This window comes from Aquila chrysaetos, chromosome 12 (assembly GCF_900496995.4).
Source record: "Aquila chrysaetos chrysaetos chromosome 12, bAquChr1.4, whole genome shotgun sequence".
Lineage (NCBI taxonomy): Eukaryota > Metazoa > Chordata > Aves > Accipitriformes > Accipitridae > Aquila > Aquila chrysaetos.
Genome location: NC_044015.1, coordinates 22,576,411 through 22,595,331, shown reverse-complemented (window position 1 = coordinate 22,595,331; position 18,921 = coordinate 22,576,411). Strand labels below are relative to the sequence as shown.

Below are 18,921 nucleotides of genomic sequence, written 5' to 3'. Positions count from 1 at the left end.
TGGGTGACTTTTATCTGCAGGCCATCTGATTTGCATGATAATGGGAGTTCAATTCCCGAGAAACATTATTTCTCAACAACTGAATATGAAGATTTCAGTGATGAGGCCTAAACCTGTCTCCAATAAGCAGAAGTAAAAGCTGTGACAATAAGTAGTCTCCAGACTAAACAGGTGAGAAAAATGTCCTTTAGGATGATGATTAGCTCTAGTTGGTGGTGTGTGATGCTCATCAACAATTACCAGTGTGAGTTGCCCACTGGAAGCATTTCATACTGACTGCCTCTTTCTTGGCTGAAATGCAACAAAAGAGCTCTCGCCACGGAAGGCAGTAATACTGAGGAGCAACTTTAACTGTATCATGATGCTGAAGAAGTAAAATGTTTGGTCTTAAAAAGGACAAGGCAGATCAATGGTTGCCACTGTTTTAGTCAACTTTTATGAAAAATCATTTATTAAGATTCTCCTGAATGTTACACAGTACCGCAAAAATGGGTGAGCAACAGCTTGAAACTATTTGCTGCCCTTGTCTTAAGGACCCTGGTTACCAAACATGTGGAAAGGCCCATGCGATGCAGACAGACGAGTACTGTCTAACCTCCTCATCTGAGGGCTAGAAGGCAATGCCATAGCCGGGCCCTGCAGTGGAAGCCCCCACCATGTAAGGTGCAGCTCTCTGCGGAGCACGGGAAATCTTCCCTGTACTCGTTGCAATACTGAGTGTATGCAAGAGGGCTGGTATTTCTGCAGCAGCACAAGAAACCCAATAAGTTCAGAGGTATGTTAGCATTGGCAAAGCATAGATAAACTGAACAGCTACAGTTTTCAGCTGCTGAGCCACAGCAGGAAGGACTTTCTTCTGTTCCAGCGCTCAGTCCAAGTTAATTCACATATATTGCCCAACCCTGGTGTCTGAAAGCATCCAGGTAGGTATATCAAGGTGAAGCTTAACAACTTGCAGGTCTATTACAGAAGATGAACACTTGCATTTCCTTGTGGTAACTTTAGTTTGCTTAAACCAGAAGAGGAGTGTATGTGTGTGTGTGTGTGTGTGTGTGTGCGCGCGCGTGTGCACACATGTGTTTACTGTTAAGATTTGAAATTGTTTAGGGCTTTATTTGTGCAGATGTGATACATGTCCACTTGCCGAGCTAACCTCTGGCTTCACTGCTTGGTAGCAATGAGAAGTTCTGCTCCCACGTCACAAAAAACCCATGATGGGCAGATTCAGACCTCCAAAAAAAGGAAGGAGGGATAAAAGTGGGGTCTCTGCTCCTGGGCAAGGCCAGCATGGACGTTTGCACAAGACCCAGAAGACCAACCTGAAGAGGAGTTATTGAAAACTGGTCTCCTGGAGAAATAACTGGAGAGCTTACAGTTTGTCAGAAAAGACAGGAAATGGCAACAGCGAAGATGAAGCAACCCAGATGGCCCATAAGCATACTAATTATATGAAAGACCCAGAAGCAACTCTGAAGTTACCAATCCAGCTGCTGAGAAAGTCTGCCAGGTTGCCAGATGTTGCCAATGAAAACCTATCATCTTCCACAGTTCATCAAAGAAGTGGAGCAGCCTGGTGAAGTGAAACCTTTGCCAATAAAATAAATATTTTATCTGAAAAAATATTTTCTACTAGGAAACATGTCGAAAAATATAAAATTTTAACAACATGCCCAATCCCATCTTACAGTAGATAAATAATGAAACATACATACAGAATACGTTGGCAGGATCTTCTTATTGATAGGAAATATCTATGCTTAACATTGTATTTCTAAGGCTGCAGTCTTGGATTGTGTTAAACAAAGTGGTTTTATGAGGCATGAGGTTGATGGCACACAGTCCGGTTTTGGGTAGTTTGCCTTGAATCTAGCAATCACTTGTGCCACCTTGAGATAAAAGGCTTTAAGACAACAAAGCTGGAGGAGCCAAAGGTGACAGTAACACATGCTGGAAGGCAGGGAGACTGCAGAAATGACAGCGAGCCACCCTGCAGCTGCCGAGTCACCTCTCCCAGAGGCCACATGGTAGAAAGCCATGTCCTCCAAGACACAACAAAGAGGGGCAGCGAGTCTAGACAGGTAACTTGCATTTTGCTCCTGACAAATTTTATGAACTGAGAAAATGGGTATCTGTGAAGAAGGCTTCCTCTAGCAATTGGTAAAGCATCAGAGCAAGGAGCAGTACACATGTATATTGGCTTCAACACCGGCGATACAGGCTCATCAGATTCATCAGATGATACATCAGATACATCAGATTCATGCACAAAGGCTAGTCTTAATTTTGCCAAGAGATCAGATTAATATTTCATTTAAAAATCAGGAAATTATGCATTTTAAAAATCCTGTGTAATTTTTCAAACGTGGTTATTAATGTTGCCAATCCAGTGCCTTGGAAATATTATGTCTGTTCATCCTAGAGGCCAAAAACCAAACTGCCTGTGTAGTCTGTTAGCAAGGCAAAACATCTCTTTTTCCAATGAACATGTATGGGTGCATTGGGATTCACACAAGCAGATTTGGCAGCTTTTTCAAGTATTTCTTGGACTGCAGAGCATACACTGAACATGGGGAGCTTTTTCTGTTCAGGAATATGATGTGAATAAGAATGTGCTACTGGAGGATGAGCTATGTGCACTTCCATCATAATTTAATCTGTCAAATACAGTTTACAATATTTTATAATAGTAATCAATAGGACAACATGTCTAAAAACTGCAAGGGCTAGGGTTGCAGGATCTTGCCCAGCATGTCTTTAATAATACCTAATTCCTTAAATGTGTGACTAAATCACTGAAATGTATGAGCTTAATTTGGAACCTTTTCCACTTTGAAAATTCATGTCCCTTTTTTAATAACTGGCTACAGCATTTGCAGAATAGACCAGATTTTTCTGATTTGTTTCCTTGGCTCTTGAATGCGCTGAATGGGATGGATTCCCCAAGATGGATGTGAAAAACCTATAAAATCCAGGAATATGTCCTTTGTGGCTCTCTCCCTTGCCTGTTTACAGCTTGCCTTACCCTGATGACTTAAAAGACAATCCTGCAGGAGACCTAAATGTGGCCATTTCTCTGAGTTCCTGCAACACACAGATTTATTGCTGGCTGTCAGAGCTAGAAAGTACTCACATTCATTTGGGAACACATTTCCTGAAACTGTTAACAGACTTGACAGAACAAGAGTGGGGGAGAGGGCGGGTAGTGAGAAAGAAACCTGCATAATACAACCCGTTATTCCTTCTTCGGTAAACAAATTATAGTCTTGATTATAATCTTGATTCACAAAGAATGCCTTTACTCCTACAAAGATTACTTTATACCTACTTGGGAATACTGGATGTCCTGCGACTACTGATTATCCTAGGGAAAGCTCTAATTTTGCTGCTACATTTTTGATGTACGTGTGCTTAGCTACTTAAATTAGATCTCCTGGCATTGTCCTGTATTTAAAAGAAGCCACACTACCAGATGTGATGCCTTCAGGATAGTAAGGTAATCAGGTCTGACGATGCAGCAACAAAAGACCTGGAGAAGCTGGCCGATTCAGTGGCAGGCGACACACCGCCTCTCACCCTCAGGCTCCATGGTAGGTAGGATACAAAATAAGAAGTACATGGTAACAGCCTGGCAGAAGATAGCTACTTTTCCTTGCATTTGCTAACTGAAAACATAAAATGTTACCTTCAGATGATCTGATTTTGATGTTTTTTTCTGCCCCACTCAAGGGCATGCTGCCTGTCAGCCAGCTCCTCCGAAGAGGTACAAGCGGTACATGGTACAAACTTTGCCCCTAACATTCACAAACCAGCTCGTTCTTCCTGTGAGTCCTCTATAGCTCACATAAGAGAAGAAACTACCAGAAGACCAAGAGCTTTAAAAAAGTTTCAGGCAAATATTTTCTAAGCAGTACGACTACCTGTTCCTGTTTTCATCTGAGTGTGAAAAATCCACAATGATTAAGAGAAAAATTAAAGTACGAAGAGAAGGCTATTAGTGGAGACACTGGGCTTGAGCCTGCCAAGGGATCTCATCAAGCAAGCCCAAAGTGTCAGCAAAACAGTGTTGGTGGAGCAAGGATACTAAATGAAATGACACTTCAAAACGTTAGAGTGACACAGTGTACCTATGTGTGCACGCAAGTGTGTGCGTGTGGGGAAGGGATGCAAAAGGAAGACAAGTCAAAGGCAGACAAAGAGGTGCCAGAGAGGGGCAAAGAGCATGCTACATTCTGCACTGTAGGCAATTAATGGAATAATGTACACATGAATTAACTCATTAATGATTCCTGGAGTGAATCTTAGAGATCATGAAAAACCACCTGACAAGGCTCTGCAAGAAAAATCTGTTTGGTAAATGGAAAAAAAAACCCAGAAACAAACCCAAGTCAGTTTCAACATTTATTTATAATTTGGTGCACGATTCATAAATCAAGAAACAAAAGTCAGGGTATATTTTTAATCAAAGTTTTGCTGATCACAATATAGGGTATAAGAAATTGAATTGATAGGTCGTTTATTATGATGATGAAACTAAAGGCTTTATATTCTTAAGTGGAGCAAAGCAGACAGCAATACGTTCATATTAGAAAGTTCTTCCTGTGAATGAAAAATGGATTAAAACTGAGATATTGTTTAGCAAGACAGACAAATCTGTGTTTCTTTTTGGTTGTGAAACTATTATAACCATACATAACCAATAAGTATGAAGAATTGGCACTGGGGGAAATCATCTTGCCAGTTTGCCCTACGTGTCTGTATTTGGCAAACGCAGTCTGCAGGGTGGGTATTCCATTTGCACGTAATCAGATCTCTGACCTGTAACGTGTACATTCTGGAGCATTAATTGGCACAATTAAAAAGTTATTTAGAGGATGAGCTTGGAGCAAAAAATGTTGTCACATCTCAGAATCCTGAAATGCAACCTGGACTTCATAATAAGCTGGTTTAACTGTTTTTAGAGAGATGTTATGAGTGTTCACTGGGGGGGAAAAGTAACGATCAAGCTACCCATGCAACACACAAATCTGAAGAGTCCAGCATGTGTCAGTGCACAGCAAATTTATTCTATAAAGTGACTAGTGTGAGAAAGAATTAGAAAGGATTATAAAAATACACTACCATATGCTGTAGTATTTGAAAGCGATTAATCCAGTTCTTAAATTCTATTTTAAACTCCCTTTCATTTCTTCCCATAGAAAAATAGAAGCCACATTGCTTTGTTTGAACGCTATGTAGTTAATTACATCTTATAAGAAACTCTTTTAAAACTAAATGTGATGTTTAATTACAAAATGCCTCCTTGAAAACAGTTAGCTTGCACATTGATTTGTAGTTCATCAAAAAATGCTTTCTTAATTATATTTACAGCCAGAAAATACATAGAGATTAAAGACTCTATAGAGAAATTTTGAAATTACAGCATGAATTGTGAAGAGAAAGTTACACTTCAAATAGTGGACAACTGACAGCCATGACTGACTAATTGCTGCCTTTCTGTAATTTCAAAACTTAATTGTTGTAAAAAGAATAATTGGAAAACACAGTATTCATTGTAACGGCTATCAATATTACATTTTTTTATAAGAGTAGATTTTCAAGGACTAATTAGAAAGCAAATCAATTGCATCAAACAAGTGTAAAGTTCACATTAGCTGTCGGACTGATCACCTCAACACGCGGGGTTCACGGCTAAGGGCAGCCCGCGCTTTGGTTCGTAAGGTGTTGTCCTGGAAACCATGCGGATGCAGTCGATAACAGGGCAGACGCTGAGACACAGGGTGCAGCCTGTACAGCTGTCAGTAACCGTGGGCAGGTGGGTTTCGGGATCAAACTGGATAGCCTGTGAACAGGAATAAACATTACTGATGTCACTCACAGAAAAGGTCAAAATTGCTCCCATTTTAGTGTCTGCATTTCCTGTGCTACAGCACTTGGAGACATCTTGGTGTGATTCTGCACTGCAGCTATAGCAACTGTTCAACTGGCAGGGAACAAAACAACCCCCCCTCCTGACACTTTAAAATTAGAAATATGGGCCAAATTATACCTCAGTGAAAGCTCATGGGTCACAAGGGCTGGTTACAAAAGGAGGAGTTCGGCCCATGATGTTTAAACTCCCAGAGGGATATTTCTAGTTCATGTGAAGGAAATATTTCGTAAGACAGCAATTTGCCAGGGTTATTGGTTCAGGGGAGACACCAGACCATGTCTGTACAGCTTCAGCACAACGCTGGCCACAGTGTGTTCTTTTGACTTTTATTTTCAGCACAGCATAAACAATCTAATTTAATGAATAGTAGAGAAAAACAGCACGCTGTGCCTTGTATGATTATTTTCCTTTGCAAATCTTTGAAAGGGATATCTGAGTTTTGGGCAGGCAGAGCTTGCTTTAGCTCTCACGTTTCCATGCAGTGAATCCTCATTACCAATTAGAGTGATAAGTGTATTTGAATGTGAAATAACAATTGCAGTCTCAATGAAATAAGCTCCTGGTATAATGGAAATGGCAATTAAAAGCAAAACCAAAAGCATCACACAACTGCAAAAGCTTCAATATCTAAGAAGCAAGCCTAGAAAAGTGAAAAATAAAAAAACCTCACTGAATATCTACTTTTAAGAGTCTTAGGAAGGAAAAATCAGGCCTGAAAGCTGAACTCTCACTTCTCTGCAAACAAGTGGTGGTGCCTTAGAAAATCTCCCTAACCACTGTTAGCAACTGGGGGAGCCGAGGGAGGAGATGGTTGGTACTAGGTTGGTGGTGCTGCAGGTTGGCTCCAAAGGCAGATTTGCCGCATTTGGGGTTTCACTACTAGGAAAGCACAGAAGTTGCTGTAGCAACCCGCAAGGACATGAAGTAGGTACTAACTGCCCTGAGTCTAAAAGTTTTAGTTTAGCTTGAGCACAAAGAGAGCTTTGGTTTGTAAGTACTTAAGAAGGACTCCTTCCTCTCTCCCTAACAACAATGCACATCTTGAAAGGGAGTTCAAAGAGGGAGAGGGAGTCAGGACTACAGTGCTAACTTTAAATTTAAAGGAAAGCTTTTCTATTGGAGCCCTACAAGGTGATAGCTCTGTAGAGCAGTATGGATATTTTTGAAACAAAGAGAAGCACAAGGCAGATGCTATTTTGAAGGTGGGAGGTGTGATTTCTTTGCAATTAAGAATTGCTTTGCAATTCTTTGCAATTAATTTCTTTCCAATTTCCTTAATTGATTAAGGAAAAAACACTTTTTTTGTGCTTAGAAAACCTCCTGGCATTTTAAACTTTGGTTCTTTTGGTGCTGGGTTTTTTTTTCCAGTTATAGAAAAGAATGTTTTACTAAATACAAACGCAGTTTTTTGCTCTCCAAGGGCTACATCCTCACCTTCACTGGGAAATATGATGGAAGGAGAAGATATGAAGATTGCAGTGTCAAGAAGAAATTTAGACAGTTAAAAGGCTACTACAGTAATCTAATCTGGTATAAATGCAGTATTAATTTTCTCGTATCAGTGGAAAAAACATGTCTACCTTTGCTCTGACATACTTGTTTTAATTGCAGGGGTTGATTTTACATGGGAAGACTTCTTTCTTTGACTGTATGTCATTAAATTCATCAGACCTACTATTGATTAGACTGAATTAAGGATAAACAAAAGGTCATGGTTTTCAGAGGAAACTTGGTGCTCAGTTAAAGTATTTGTTTCTGACAAACTATTCTCGGACTGGGATGAATGGAAAAATTAATGTAGATATTATTGCTTGCTGCATATTGGATTCCATGGAGGTTATGCTAGACCATATTTTGGTTTTCTAAAAGAACACGAGTCCTCCTTTTTAGTGCAGACCAGTCCATCAGCTCCAGCGGACATGGCAAGGAATGGCATGTAGAAATGCTGATACATTTCATACAACTGATGTTACCATACTGAGCAGAAATCAAGGAAATATTTTGCTGCAAACAGGAGCCCCAGCTCAAAATTGTGCTATTTTCTGGTCACAATGATTTCTGCAAACTTCAACCTTCTGCTCTAAAGCCTGGCAGCTATCCTGGAGAAAGGATCTGTACCTCAATCAAGATCAAAACAGAAACCCACCTGCCTGAAACCTGAATCAGTTCAAGTTCAGTTACGCTGATGGAACAAGGACTAGGCTTCTTAAAAAGCATTTGGCAATAAGAACAGCTTTTGTCTCCCCACATCCCCTTAGTGAGAAGGGATGCATTCTTCCCTTTCTCCCTCATGTACTTGAAAACCATCAAAGAACTGCATTTATTGCTATCCGACTTATGTCTCCTTCATTTTCTTCCTCTTAAAAAGAATCCCCCTTCCCACCTGCAGTTAGGGAGAGGCTGGGAGAGTGACCTAGAGCAAGCCAGTGAGATGCGGTACACTCAGCAGGGCAGGCAGGGCTTGTGCGGCATAGCCTGGGAGCATGCTGGGGTTCGAATCCAATATTTTAGACATCTGTTTTTCCCACCTGCTCATTAACAGAAGGTGGATTCTTTCTTCCCAGCAGCAGAAAGATAACTCATCGTGCCTTTCTGCTAATTACAGCTGTGCTCTTACCTGGTAGCCAGAATCATTACAGGTCATGTAACATTTGCCACAGTTGATACACATTTCCTCGTCAATCAGAGCCACAACTTGCTCTGTGTTGCAGAGCTCACCATATGTTCCAATATACTGCAGTGCTTTTCCAATTACATCCTAGGGAAAAAAAAAGTTATCGACTCATTTAGAAGATACCTAAGCAGTTTCTACAGCTGCACAGGAGCACCCTCTAGTACTTTAATATGGAAGATTTGGCCATGCATTGTGATGATGTTTAGGATTTTTCCTATAAATTTCCAAGTTGCTGACCTTCATACCTCCTATAAAATACGAAGAATGCTCCATGCAGGCACATTTTGAATGTAGGCAGCACTAGAAGTATATATTCGTATATGAACACATTCTACAAATAGGTTACACATTTAGTACTTGATTTGAGTGTGCTATTGTTTTGCCATTATTGTGGGAAACTTCAAGGAACAAAATGGAGCACAAAACAGGAGTGACATGCTACAAACAATCAGATCATCCTTGGTCATTTCTCATTAGCACAGATTTAAGAACTCACAGCAAGAAAAGAAAGGGGCACGATCAACTAAACTGACCGAAAGAACAATAACTGCTTTTCTCTCTTTAGTAAAATGTGCAAATGACATGATCATCAGTTTATTGCAAATATTGTACAGAAGTAAGCTGTGGGTCTAATTCTGCAAATCTTGATTCAGTTCTGTTAACTTCACAGGAAGTAATTTGTGGCATCAGCCTAACACATCTGTGCTGCAAAAGTAAAGGTGTATGGCAGGACAATGTATAGGTATGTACCACTAGGGGAAAACATACCCTCTAAAAGAAGTTGTTGGGGACCTACCTGATGCAAACCATTTCCACTTTACATCAAGGGAAACTGCACAGTTCAGTGGCAGTTCAGCTTCACTGAGTCAATGGGAGAGATGGGACAAGTCCCATGTCCTTTGAACTACAGCTATCCCTCAAAGTAGTTTAACTTGTGGAAGTATAGCATAGATTATGAACATGACTGCATTTTAAAAGATTCATCCTGTGGCACTGTATTGGTTGCCTGGATATTTTGTAAGTTTACTAAGCACTCTTCTACAACAGTTCCCATGTTGCAAAATAAGCTCGATTTTATGTGCAAGATTCTACATTGTTAAGATAAAGTTAGGCTTAGTAAATGAAGGTTATGTGATGCAACAATACATTTTATGTTTGCTTTAAAAAGGTGTATAACTGTTAAGTATTAGAGAAATCTCATTGAGTGATAGGAGAGCAGAACTGGCTTCAAAGTCATTCTACTGTAATAAACTAAGAAGTCTTTATGATTTTGATTACGGAATTTGATCCAAGTCAATTGAAAAATGCTCAGGATCAAGCCAAATACGAGACACAGACAAGTCTGCCCAGAATTGTAAGCTTCAAAGTGTTTACCTTTGGTCTTGCATCGCCAAGAAACATGGTAAGGATTTCTTTTTGTATCCTGTTTCTCAATATTTTTTGAAGAAGCAATACTTACCTTATTCCTATCAGTCAAAAAAATATTCTGAAATTATTAGCAACCATTTTAAGTGTGTAGTAGTACACTATATTTAACCTGTATAATTTATAATCACATACAATGCTCTATATATTGTTTTCAATTCTCATTGCAGAAGAACTGGATTACAGTAACTTAAATTTTCATTGCGTATCTTATTTTGGGCAGCCTTACTTCCAAACAAACTAAGCATCCCTAATTATTCCTATGCCACATCAGAGCAATAGGGTAATATGGCTTTATCAATGTTAGCTCTAAAGGAAAGCTCTGCTACATGAATTAAATGCAAAAATGGGTCCAACCTTGTCTTCCTGAGCCTGCTGAGAACTTGCAACAGCTCTACTTCCTGAATGAATGAGTCCCATTCATCTCAGTGAAGTTTGAACTTTGAGACCTACCTGGGCTTCAGCACTGAAATTACAATAGTATCTTTATGCAATGAGAGAAATTTATTTGTTTGCTGGATGCAGTGGTAGGAACTATGAAGTTGCTCTTAATGACTGTTGAGGTGGAAATTCAACCATATCCTAAGCCCAGGAAGAAGGACAGGGAAACTGTACTGGTTTTTTGTTCCAAAAACACTCAAATGTTTTCTCTCTGCCAAACCCCTAAGTTGCTGACATGTGAAATACCTTGGTTGCATTCATTCAATGCTAAAAGCCTTCCAGTTCTTCTCAGCTACATGCAGAGAACATTAATGCTCTTCCAGCATAAAACAGCTATGGCATATTGCTAAAGGCAGCATGATGAGTGTGGACAGATGACTGTAAGTGAGCAAGTTATCACAGCTTAATGAGTTAGCACTCATCAATAGAGCTGTGCAAGCTGATTATGTGCATGGTCCAAATTCACTGCAAATTTGAAGTAAAATCTGTTTGCTTAAACCACTGTAAAAGGTCAATTAACTACTATGAAAGTGGTTTAGCTAATACTTTTTACTTTGGTATTGCAAAGGACTAGACTTGAACACACAGCCCTTTAATGTGCCTCCACTGATGAGCTACAGTAACTAACTCAATCAAATGTGATCTGGTAGGAACTCCTCACACCACTGTATTTTCATTTCCATGCCTCAGAAAAGTTCATGTATTTACTGGGAATTGCTCAGCAGTTTTCAGGTTACTACAGTTCTCAGGTTTCTGTAGTCTTTATCAGTTGAAAAATTGTAGTTGTAGAATTGAGCTCCAGCTTGTTTCAAGTCTCATATAGGCTTGTCTGTATCAAACCTGTTATAGGTTTCAAAATACACTTGTCTGTGTGTGATCTACTGCCCCCAGCAATACTAAGTATCCTATAAGCCTCTCTTGTGTAGCCCCCAAACATTCCACTATATGTCACAAATGCACATGTCATTTGCAAGTACTGGTCTGTGTACGGAAGAATTTGAAGAAGTTACGTAAAACCTGTACAACATACAATGAAGTAGCTTTCCACTGCCTGCTCATGCTGTAAAAGTATCAACATGGGGAGATTCCTGATAGTGAAGGGCTTTTTAACCTAACAAAAGCAGACTTTACAGAGCATAGGTAATTAACAATTTTCTCAGGGAGGTTCTGGATTCACATTCGTATTCTTTAAATATCGTTTGGATGTTAACAAAACCCACAAAGCTCAAGCAGGTTGCAGAGATGGGGTACTCAAAATAATCATGGGATGGTGGGCCTTGCTTATGAGAGAGGACAAAAAGAGCCTAACAAGATGTTTAGCCTAGGAAGATGAAGGCAGAGCAGCAATATGACATCTCTTTATATATACATCAGGGAGGGGAAGAGCTATTTAAGTTAAACGACAATGTTGGCACAAGAACACATGATTATAAGCCAGCCATGAATAAATTTAAAGCTGGAAATTAGAAAAGGCTTTTTAAATGAAAAAGGAGTGAGGTGGTTAATGGCCTTCCAGAGAAGCAGCTGGGGGACAGGAGGGAGACAGTGCAAGGTTTAAGATAGCATGAGATAGCTCTGGAAATGGTTGCTTAGAAGAACATGATCAAAATAGATTTTTCCAGCTACAAACTTACAAAGGGAATAACAAAAACAATGCGTATGATACGGTGATTTCTGAATTTTGTAACGAAGTCTCACTTCTCACAGCTCACAAAATATACTTTTGGGGACTTAGAGTCCCAAACAGGGAGGATGATGGCATTTTAGAGGCCTGAAAGTGATTTCAAAAGACTCTGTCAATGGTTTACTGTTCATTTACACTCCTGGGTGTTGTGTCTTTTAATCACTTCTTTCTCTCAAGCAAAAACTGTATCTTTATTCATTTGCAAAGTTTCAAGACTTTATTGACTAAAAAAGCAATGGTACTTAAAAGATGTTTTGCAGGTGCAGACTTTTACAGCATCTCAAGCTATCTCAGAGCTTCTTGTTTCCATCAAATCATAAATGTTTGGAACAAAATAAACAGTGCAGCAAGAAATAATCAGCTTTCACTGTTTAAAGTGCAGCTTCACTCCAAAAAGCAACTGTCTAAAATGGCACTATGGGATTCCACACTTGGTATATCTCAATGGCCTCCGGATCAAATTTGCACTGTTTACAGTATAATGGTATTTTTGCCAACTGCCAGATCTGCAAACAGAAGCCAGGTTCTGAAAGTCAAGCTGTGTTCTTTCTGGCTTATGCATTACCAGCAGCAATAAAAAAAAAAAAACCACCCCCAAACCTGGAAGGTAAATTTTGTCCTAAGTTACACCTTTGCAATCTCAGAGACCTAGAGTGCTTCTTTTGATTACTGCTGTGCTGTCCCACTCTTCTCAACAAAAGTGTACTGAACAAACTGGGAGAGGAATTTAGTCCTGCAACTGGAACTGGCAGGGAATTCTGTTGCTATGGAGAGAATCAGAGCAGAATCCATTAGTTTTATGTTACTAATGAGTACAGAAAAAAAATTCATTTTGTCACTAAGCTAGGCAGATGTGGTTTTGAGTATACACAAGGAGCAGATCTGTTCAGTAGGATATTATTTTAGCAATGCTATTTTTATTACTATAGCTGCATTTTTAATGTTAATATATCAAACATTGTATGGTGATTAGCTTTTCCTTAGCCATCATATTAGTAAACCTGCATTTGTAAATACAATTCATGCTTCACGTATGGCTCCTTGTAGACCTGCTGTGTCCATCTTCATACAGACCACACTGTAAAAGGCCATACTGTGCTCTAGAGATGGTGATCATCACAGGCCTCTCATTAGATCATTAGAAAGCCATACACAGTGCAGGTACTGCATCTCGCATAGCAAGTTCAAAGGGAACACACATGCATGTCCTCTTATTGCACTTTTTGAGTAACCATAAGACTTTGCATGTCACACCATGTTCAGGAGAAAGGTTCAATGACAAGGAACTTTGTGCACTTGAAGCTGACAGCAACAGAAGGTAAGGAAAGTAAGGTAATCTTTAGATTACCAGAAGTAGAGGTCTACCTGTTGACAGTTGGACTCGATGATCTTAAAGGTCTTTTCCATCCTAAACGATTCTATGATTCTATGAATAGCAGGCTGACCTAAGGACAGGCCTCAGCCTCAGTTTTCAGGTCTCTGAGGGACCATGACACAAATGCTGAAGTTGATTCACCATCAAGTAATACAAAAAACTCCTAACAAGCATCTGACATTTATATAGCAAAGTTGTGTGCTTGATCCCAAGTACTCTATCTGTTCATTATTATTTATGGGGTGTTTGGGCAGTTCTCAGGATTCAATAGGTTGTGAAAGAACAGGGGGCTATGCAGAAGTGCCCTCACTAGGATACAGGGAGAGCACAGAAAGGGGATGAAATGTTGCAAAGAAAGTAAATTACTCTCTGTACCAGTGTTTATCTCCATTAGGGAGATACCTGCCTTCCACCTGTTCTTTTTTGGTAATAAAGGTGAGGTACTGTCAGAGAGAGAGAGATGAAAAGAAGAAATGTTGGGAAAAAAAATTATGGATTAAAGAAGAAAAAGTCATCAGAATCTGAGGGTACATCACCAAGGTCAATTTACAGTAAAGTGGCTAACAAAAATATGTAATCTCATTAAAACTAACTTTACATTGGAAGATTACATATGCTTTGCCAATAGTTAAAAAGGTTGTTAAATGTGCTCTGGGATTTAGGGACCTTTAACCCTTGTTTCAGTAAAGCAAGTAAAACAGTTGCAGTATTAGCTAAAGAGGGACTTACAAAATAACTCAAATGAACCTTTACTACATAATTCAATATGGCTTCTGTAATGAAAATTATGCCTTGTGAATCTATCAGCATTCTTTATGAAGACTGTGAGGCAATAAATAAAAAAAAACCAACTGGTAAATTTTATGTTTCAATAGGCCTCTGACACGGGCCTCTGACACAACAGAGTTCTGAAATTAAGTAACTGTGAAGTGGGATTGCAAGCTGGCTGAACAAAGAAAAAATAAAGAGCTAGAATACAATGATCAATGTTCAGAAAAGGCAAAGTATTAACAGAGCAAAGGGTCTCAATTTTCTGGTTTAGATATGATGCTGTTTAATATGCTTGAGTGTGTTTCAGAAAAAGATTTGAACCAGAATATAAAGTTGATACAGATTTTACTTTAAACTAAATTAAAGAAAACCCAAGGAACTTCACAGGTATTTTAAAAAACTAGATGAACAGGTACTATCATGGTGAAAAAATGCAGTTTGACGAACAGCATATCAAAATAAGTAACTTTTGCTACTCTTGCCAACAGATACATTCTAGATAAAAGAAAGCTGCAAGAGAAAACGCAGTAGGAAACACCATGGACAGCTCACGAAAACTTCTGCTTGATGTGCTGTCCTGACAAGAGACCAGCAAACTAGCAAGATGTTAAGATACTGTAGTGCTGTTATATTAATCAGCCATGATCTGGAATACAGAGTCATTCCAGTTTTACATACAGTAGCACAGTGCCCTTCCTCTTACAGGCTGCTAGCGCAATGGCAGCCTTGCAGAAGGATCCAGACAGATTGGAGCATTGGGCAATGATTACTGGGATGAAATTTAACAAGTCCAAATGCCGGATTCTGCATCTAGGATGGAGTAACACTGGGCACAAGTATAAACTGGGAGAGGAGTGGCTGCAGAGCAGCGCTGCAGAAAAGGATCTGGGGGTGCTGGTCAACAGCAGGCTCAATAGGAGTCAGCAGTGTGCCCTGGCAGCCAAGAGGGCAAACCCCATCCTGGGGCACATCAAACACAGCATAACCAGCTGGTCAAAAGAGGTGATTATCCCACTGTATTCAGCGTTGGTGTGGCCTCACCTTCAATACTGTGTGCAGTTCTGGGCCCCACAATTTAAGAAGGATGTTAAAGTACTCGAATACATCCAGAGGAGGACAACAAAGCTGGTGAAAAGGCTGGAAGGAATGTCCTATGAGGAGCAGCTAATGACTCTGGGTCTCTCTGGTTTGGTGAAAAGGAGGCTGAGGGGTGGCCTCATTGCTCTCTACAACTTCCTGAGGAGGGGAAATGGAGAGGGAGGTGCTGATCTCTTCTCCCTGTTATCCAGTGATAGGATGCATGGGAATGGTTCAAAGCTGCACCAGGGTAGGTTTAGACTGGACATTAGGAAACATTTCTTTACCAAAAGGGTGGTCAAACACTGGAACAGCTTCCTGGAGAGGTGGTCGGTGCCCCAAGCCTGTCAGTGCCTTAAAAAGAGGCATTTGGACAATGCCCTTAATAATAGGCTTTAACTTCTCGTCAGCCCTGGAGTCGTCAGGCAGTTGGACTAGATGATCGTTGTAGGTCCCTTCCAAATGCAACTATTCTATTCTATTCTATTGCAGAACCACTTGAGGCAGTCCTTCTACAGTCAGAGCGGGGAGGGAAAGAGGAGGTTTGGACTCTAGGATTTCTCCCCATAACAGAAGACTAACTTAAATTTGCTTAAACTGTCACATGTAATGAGAATATTTTCTGAGGTACTGTGATAGAGAAGGGGTCATTATGGGCTACTGCAGGGGAGATTATTGCTGTGATTCATGTTGGAGCAAATACTTGGGAAAAGCAGACTTAGAGTCCTATAAATCATGTGAAACACATCCATAGTTCCACCTGAAATATGCAACAACTCCATGTTTACGGCGAAGATTACAATATGGTCTTTTCCAGGCAGGCAAGCACAAGCTAAAACTACTCATGGTGAACGACCCAGATACATGCTAGGAAGGATCCAAATGGTACACTGTTATGGCATAATAGTGCTGTGCCTAGATCAATATTCCTCACCTCTCAAGGGGATTTTATAGATTAAGCACAGCACTGGACTAAATGTGGCTAGATACCTCCCAAGGTGTTGGCTTCCAGCTGGGTGCTTACGGCATCAGCATAAAAAGACTTGCATATATATAAAGATATCTGTACACACAAAGGTGAAAAATAGTTCAAACATGAGGAATTTAAGCTTGAGGATCTCTATGGATATTTTTCCAACAGGTGGAACAACATGTCATGCCCTAGCTAAGCTGACAAACAGAGCTATGCCAGAAAGTTTAAACTACCAAACAGGGCAATCTCTACAGCAAGACTTGTGGAGTAAAAAATGGAAGAAATAAATAAGCAAATAAATGGTGACCCAATATTATGGTATAGGCCCTGAAGGACAAAGAACTAAATTATTAGGAAAAAAACCACAGGAATGTATAAGGAAAGAAAGTAATAAGGAGGCAACCTGAGGTAGGCAAATACACGTGTGGGAGCTGTACAAAAATGCAACTGAAAAGAAAAGATCCAGGGCACATATCCACATATGGCAGAAATTCTGATATTACAGACAAATGAGAAAAGAAGAAACAACTCTGCTGAATATCAAAGTATGCAGTTTCAATTAATATTGAAAAAAAAGAGAAAATAAAGAGAAAAGCCATGGGAAAAGCCATCCAAAAATTAAATTAGATTTTGGATAATCACAGAGGGTTTTTACATCTATAAAAAAAGTCATTTTGGCAGCATGTGGAATTTAAACAAATGTTGGAATTTACATATCACCAACCCAACAGCCAATTAGACAGATGAGGGAGTTCTGGGCAGGCATGAGGAAATTTGCAGCAACCCTCCAAAAATACAACCAGCCAAAGCAGGGGTCATAGGTCCTTCAAGGACAGCTACCTCTCAGGTCTGATCAGTTTTCAAGCATACCTCTTCACAGCTCCAGAGAACTAGAGTTAGGCTGGGACTAGCTATAAGAGCTGACCATTCCCATCCCCGATACCCTAGTCTGAACTAACAGAACATATTCTCTCCTCTGTCTAGAGGGTCATCCAAGACAGAACTGCTAAGAGACGGTCTGGGATTTGTAATTCTAAATGTGAATAAATCTTGGACAGTTACAAATAAATCACTCAAGTCTGAGCTCCTCTGCCTCTCTTCTCTTGAGAATTCCTGATCAGGGAAGGGTATCAGGTAAGTCGCCTTTTTTCATTAAGCTTCACTCAGCTTCCTTAATGAGTATTCTGAATCTTCCTGGCAGATTTTCTCCACAATATAACAATAGATGGATCTATTAATAATAAACTTTATTAAAATCTTCACCTACTTCAAGAAAAACACAGGTATTTTCCTATGTCTCAGTGGGCATTTCTCATTGCTGTTTTTTCCCATTATGGTTAAAATATTCCCTTCTAAACAGATGGTCAGACTGAAAGACTGTCCAGAATCAGCTTTGGTGGTTCCTGCTTTCTTCTAATTGCTTCAGTCTTTTTCAGTTTCGTTTAAATGAAGGTGTGAGAAAGATGCTAACCTGATTTCTCTGGCTGAGAAGCTCTGCACAGACACCACATAGAAGTATTCAAAGTCTTTATAAACAGAAGTTTTTGTTTTGGGGAACTCATTTTCCTCTTCCCTGCAGTAGGGCCTCTTTTGTTCTTTTTAATCTATCTCCTACTACTTGGTTCTTTTTTGCCTTTGTACTTGGAGTTAGGCTTGATAAATTATTGACCTCGTCTTTTTATTTATGTTTTTTTCAAGTTTTTATGTCTGGTTTTCCTTCTTGCTAAAATTTTTCCTTCATTCAGTTTATTTGCTTTTGGATGGTATCAGTTTTTTGGTTTTCTGCTGTTTTCAGAAGCAAGCTATCTCATTGAAAATGCAGTTATTGGCTGTTGCTTCTTCTTTCTCTTTTTCCCTACATCAATACTCTCCCTGCAAAGAGAACAGAACCATAAAACCTCTGAGGTCAAGTAGGCTTTGAAAATGCTCATCATAGTGGGAAAAAGAAAGAGTAGATTGCTGTTCTTTGAAACTTTTTGTATACATGAAGAAGGGAATCTCAGCACAAGAGGAGGGGAGTGATTTTCAATAGTGTGACATAAACCAAAATAAGCAGTCCAAAAAACTGAGAGGGGTCTACAGAAGTGGCAAACTAACTTAAACAGAAAGATGACTCAAAATTTCTCCTTGGCTGGTTTTGCAGTTCTACCAGTTATCTTGGAATACTGCATATGTTGGTAAACTGGGAATTATGTGTTACTTTGAGCCAGTGCTTGTATTGTATTTTATGTTTGGCCTTATTTTTGCAAGAATTCTTACAGGTCTGACCATACAGTGAAAGTTACCTATCTGTAGATATCTGATATTCTCATGTATATGAGGAAGACAGTCAACAAACTTAACAGATATAATTTTCACACTGCTTTATAAAAGGGCCTACATGAGAATCCTGATTTAAAAAAAAAATAAATTGTCTGCTTCTTTTTCCTATTCAGACATGAAGTTAAAGTAAGGTCTAAAGTGAAGACCCAGAATAATAAGCTTCTGACGTTTCATTTTATTGACATTTATTGTCTACCTAAGGGAAGGGAAAAGCTCCAATGTATGGATTATGCAGTAGATGGGGTCACAG

General features: G+C 39.6%; 1 protein-coding gene across 1 annotated transcript in view; it reads right to left on the bottom strand.

Moving 5' to 3' along the window:
- Positions 1–4,385: 4,385 nt before the first annotated feature.
- The window catches only part of DPYD (dihydropyrimidine dehydrogenase), a 372,599-nt gene continuing 358,063 nt past the window's right edge, over positions 4,386–18,921 (bottom strand). Inside the window, exons 22-23 of the mRNA XM_030033578.1 lie at positions 8,547–8,687; positions 4,386–5,839 (exon numbers count right to left, since the gene is read on the bottom strand). Of these exons, the coding sequence (XP_029889438.1) occupies positions 5,669–5,839; positions 8,547–8,687 (312 nt within the window). The 3' untranslated portion in view covers positions 4,386–5,668. The remainder of the gene's footprint in view (positions 5,840–8,546; positions 8,688–18,921) is intronic.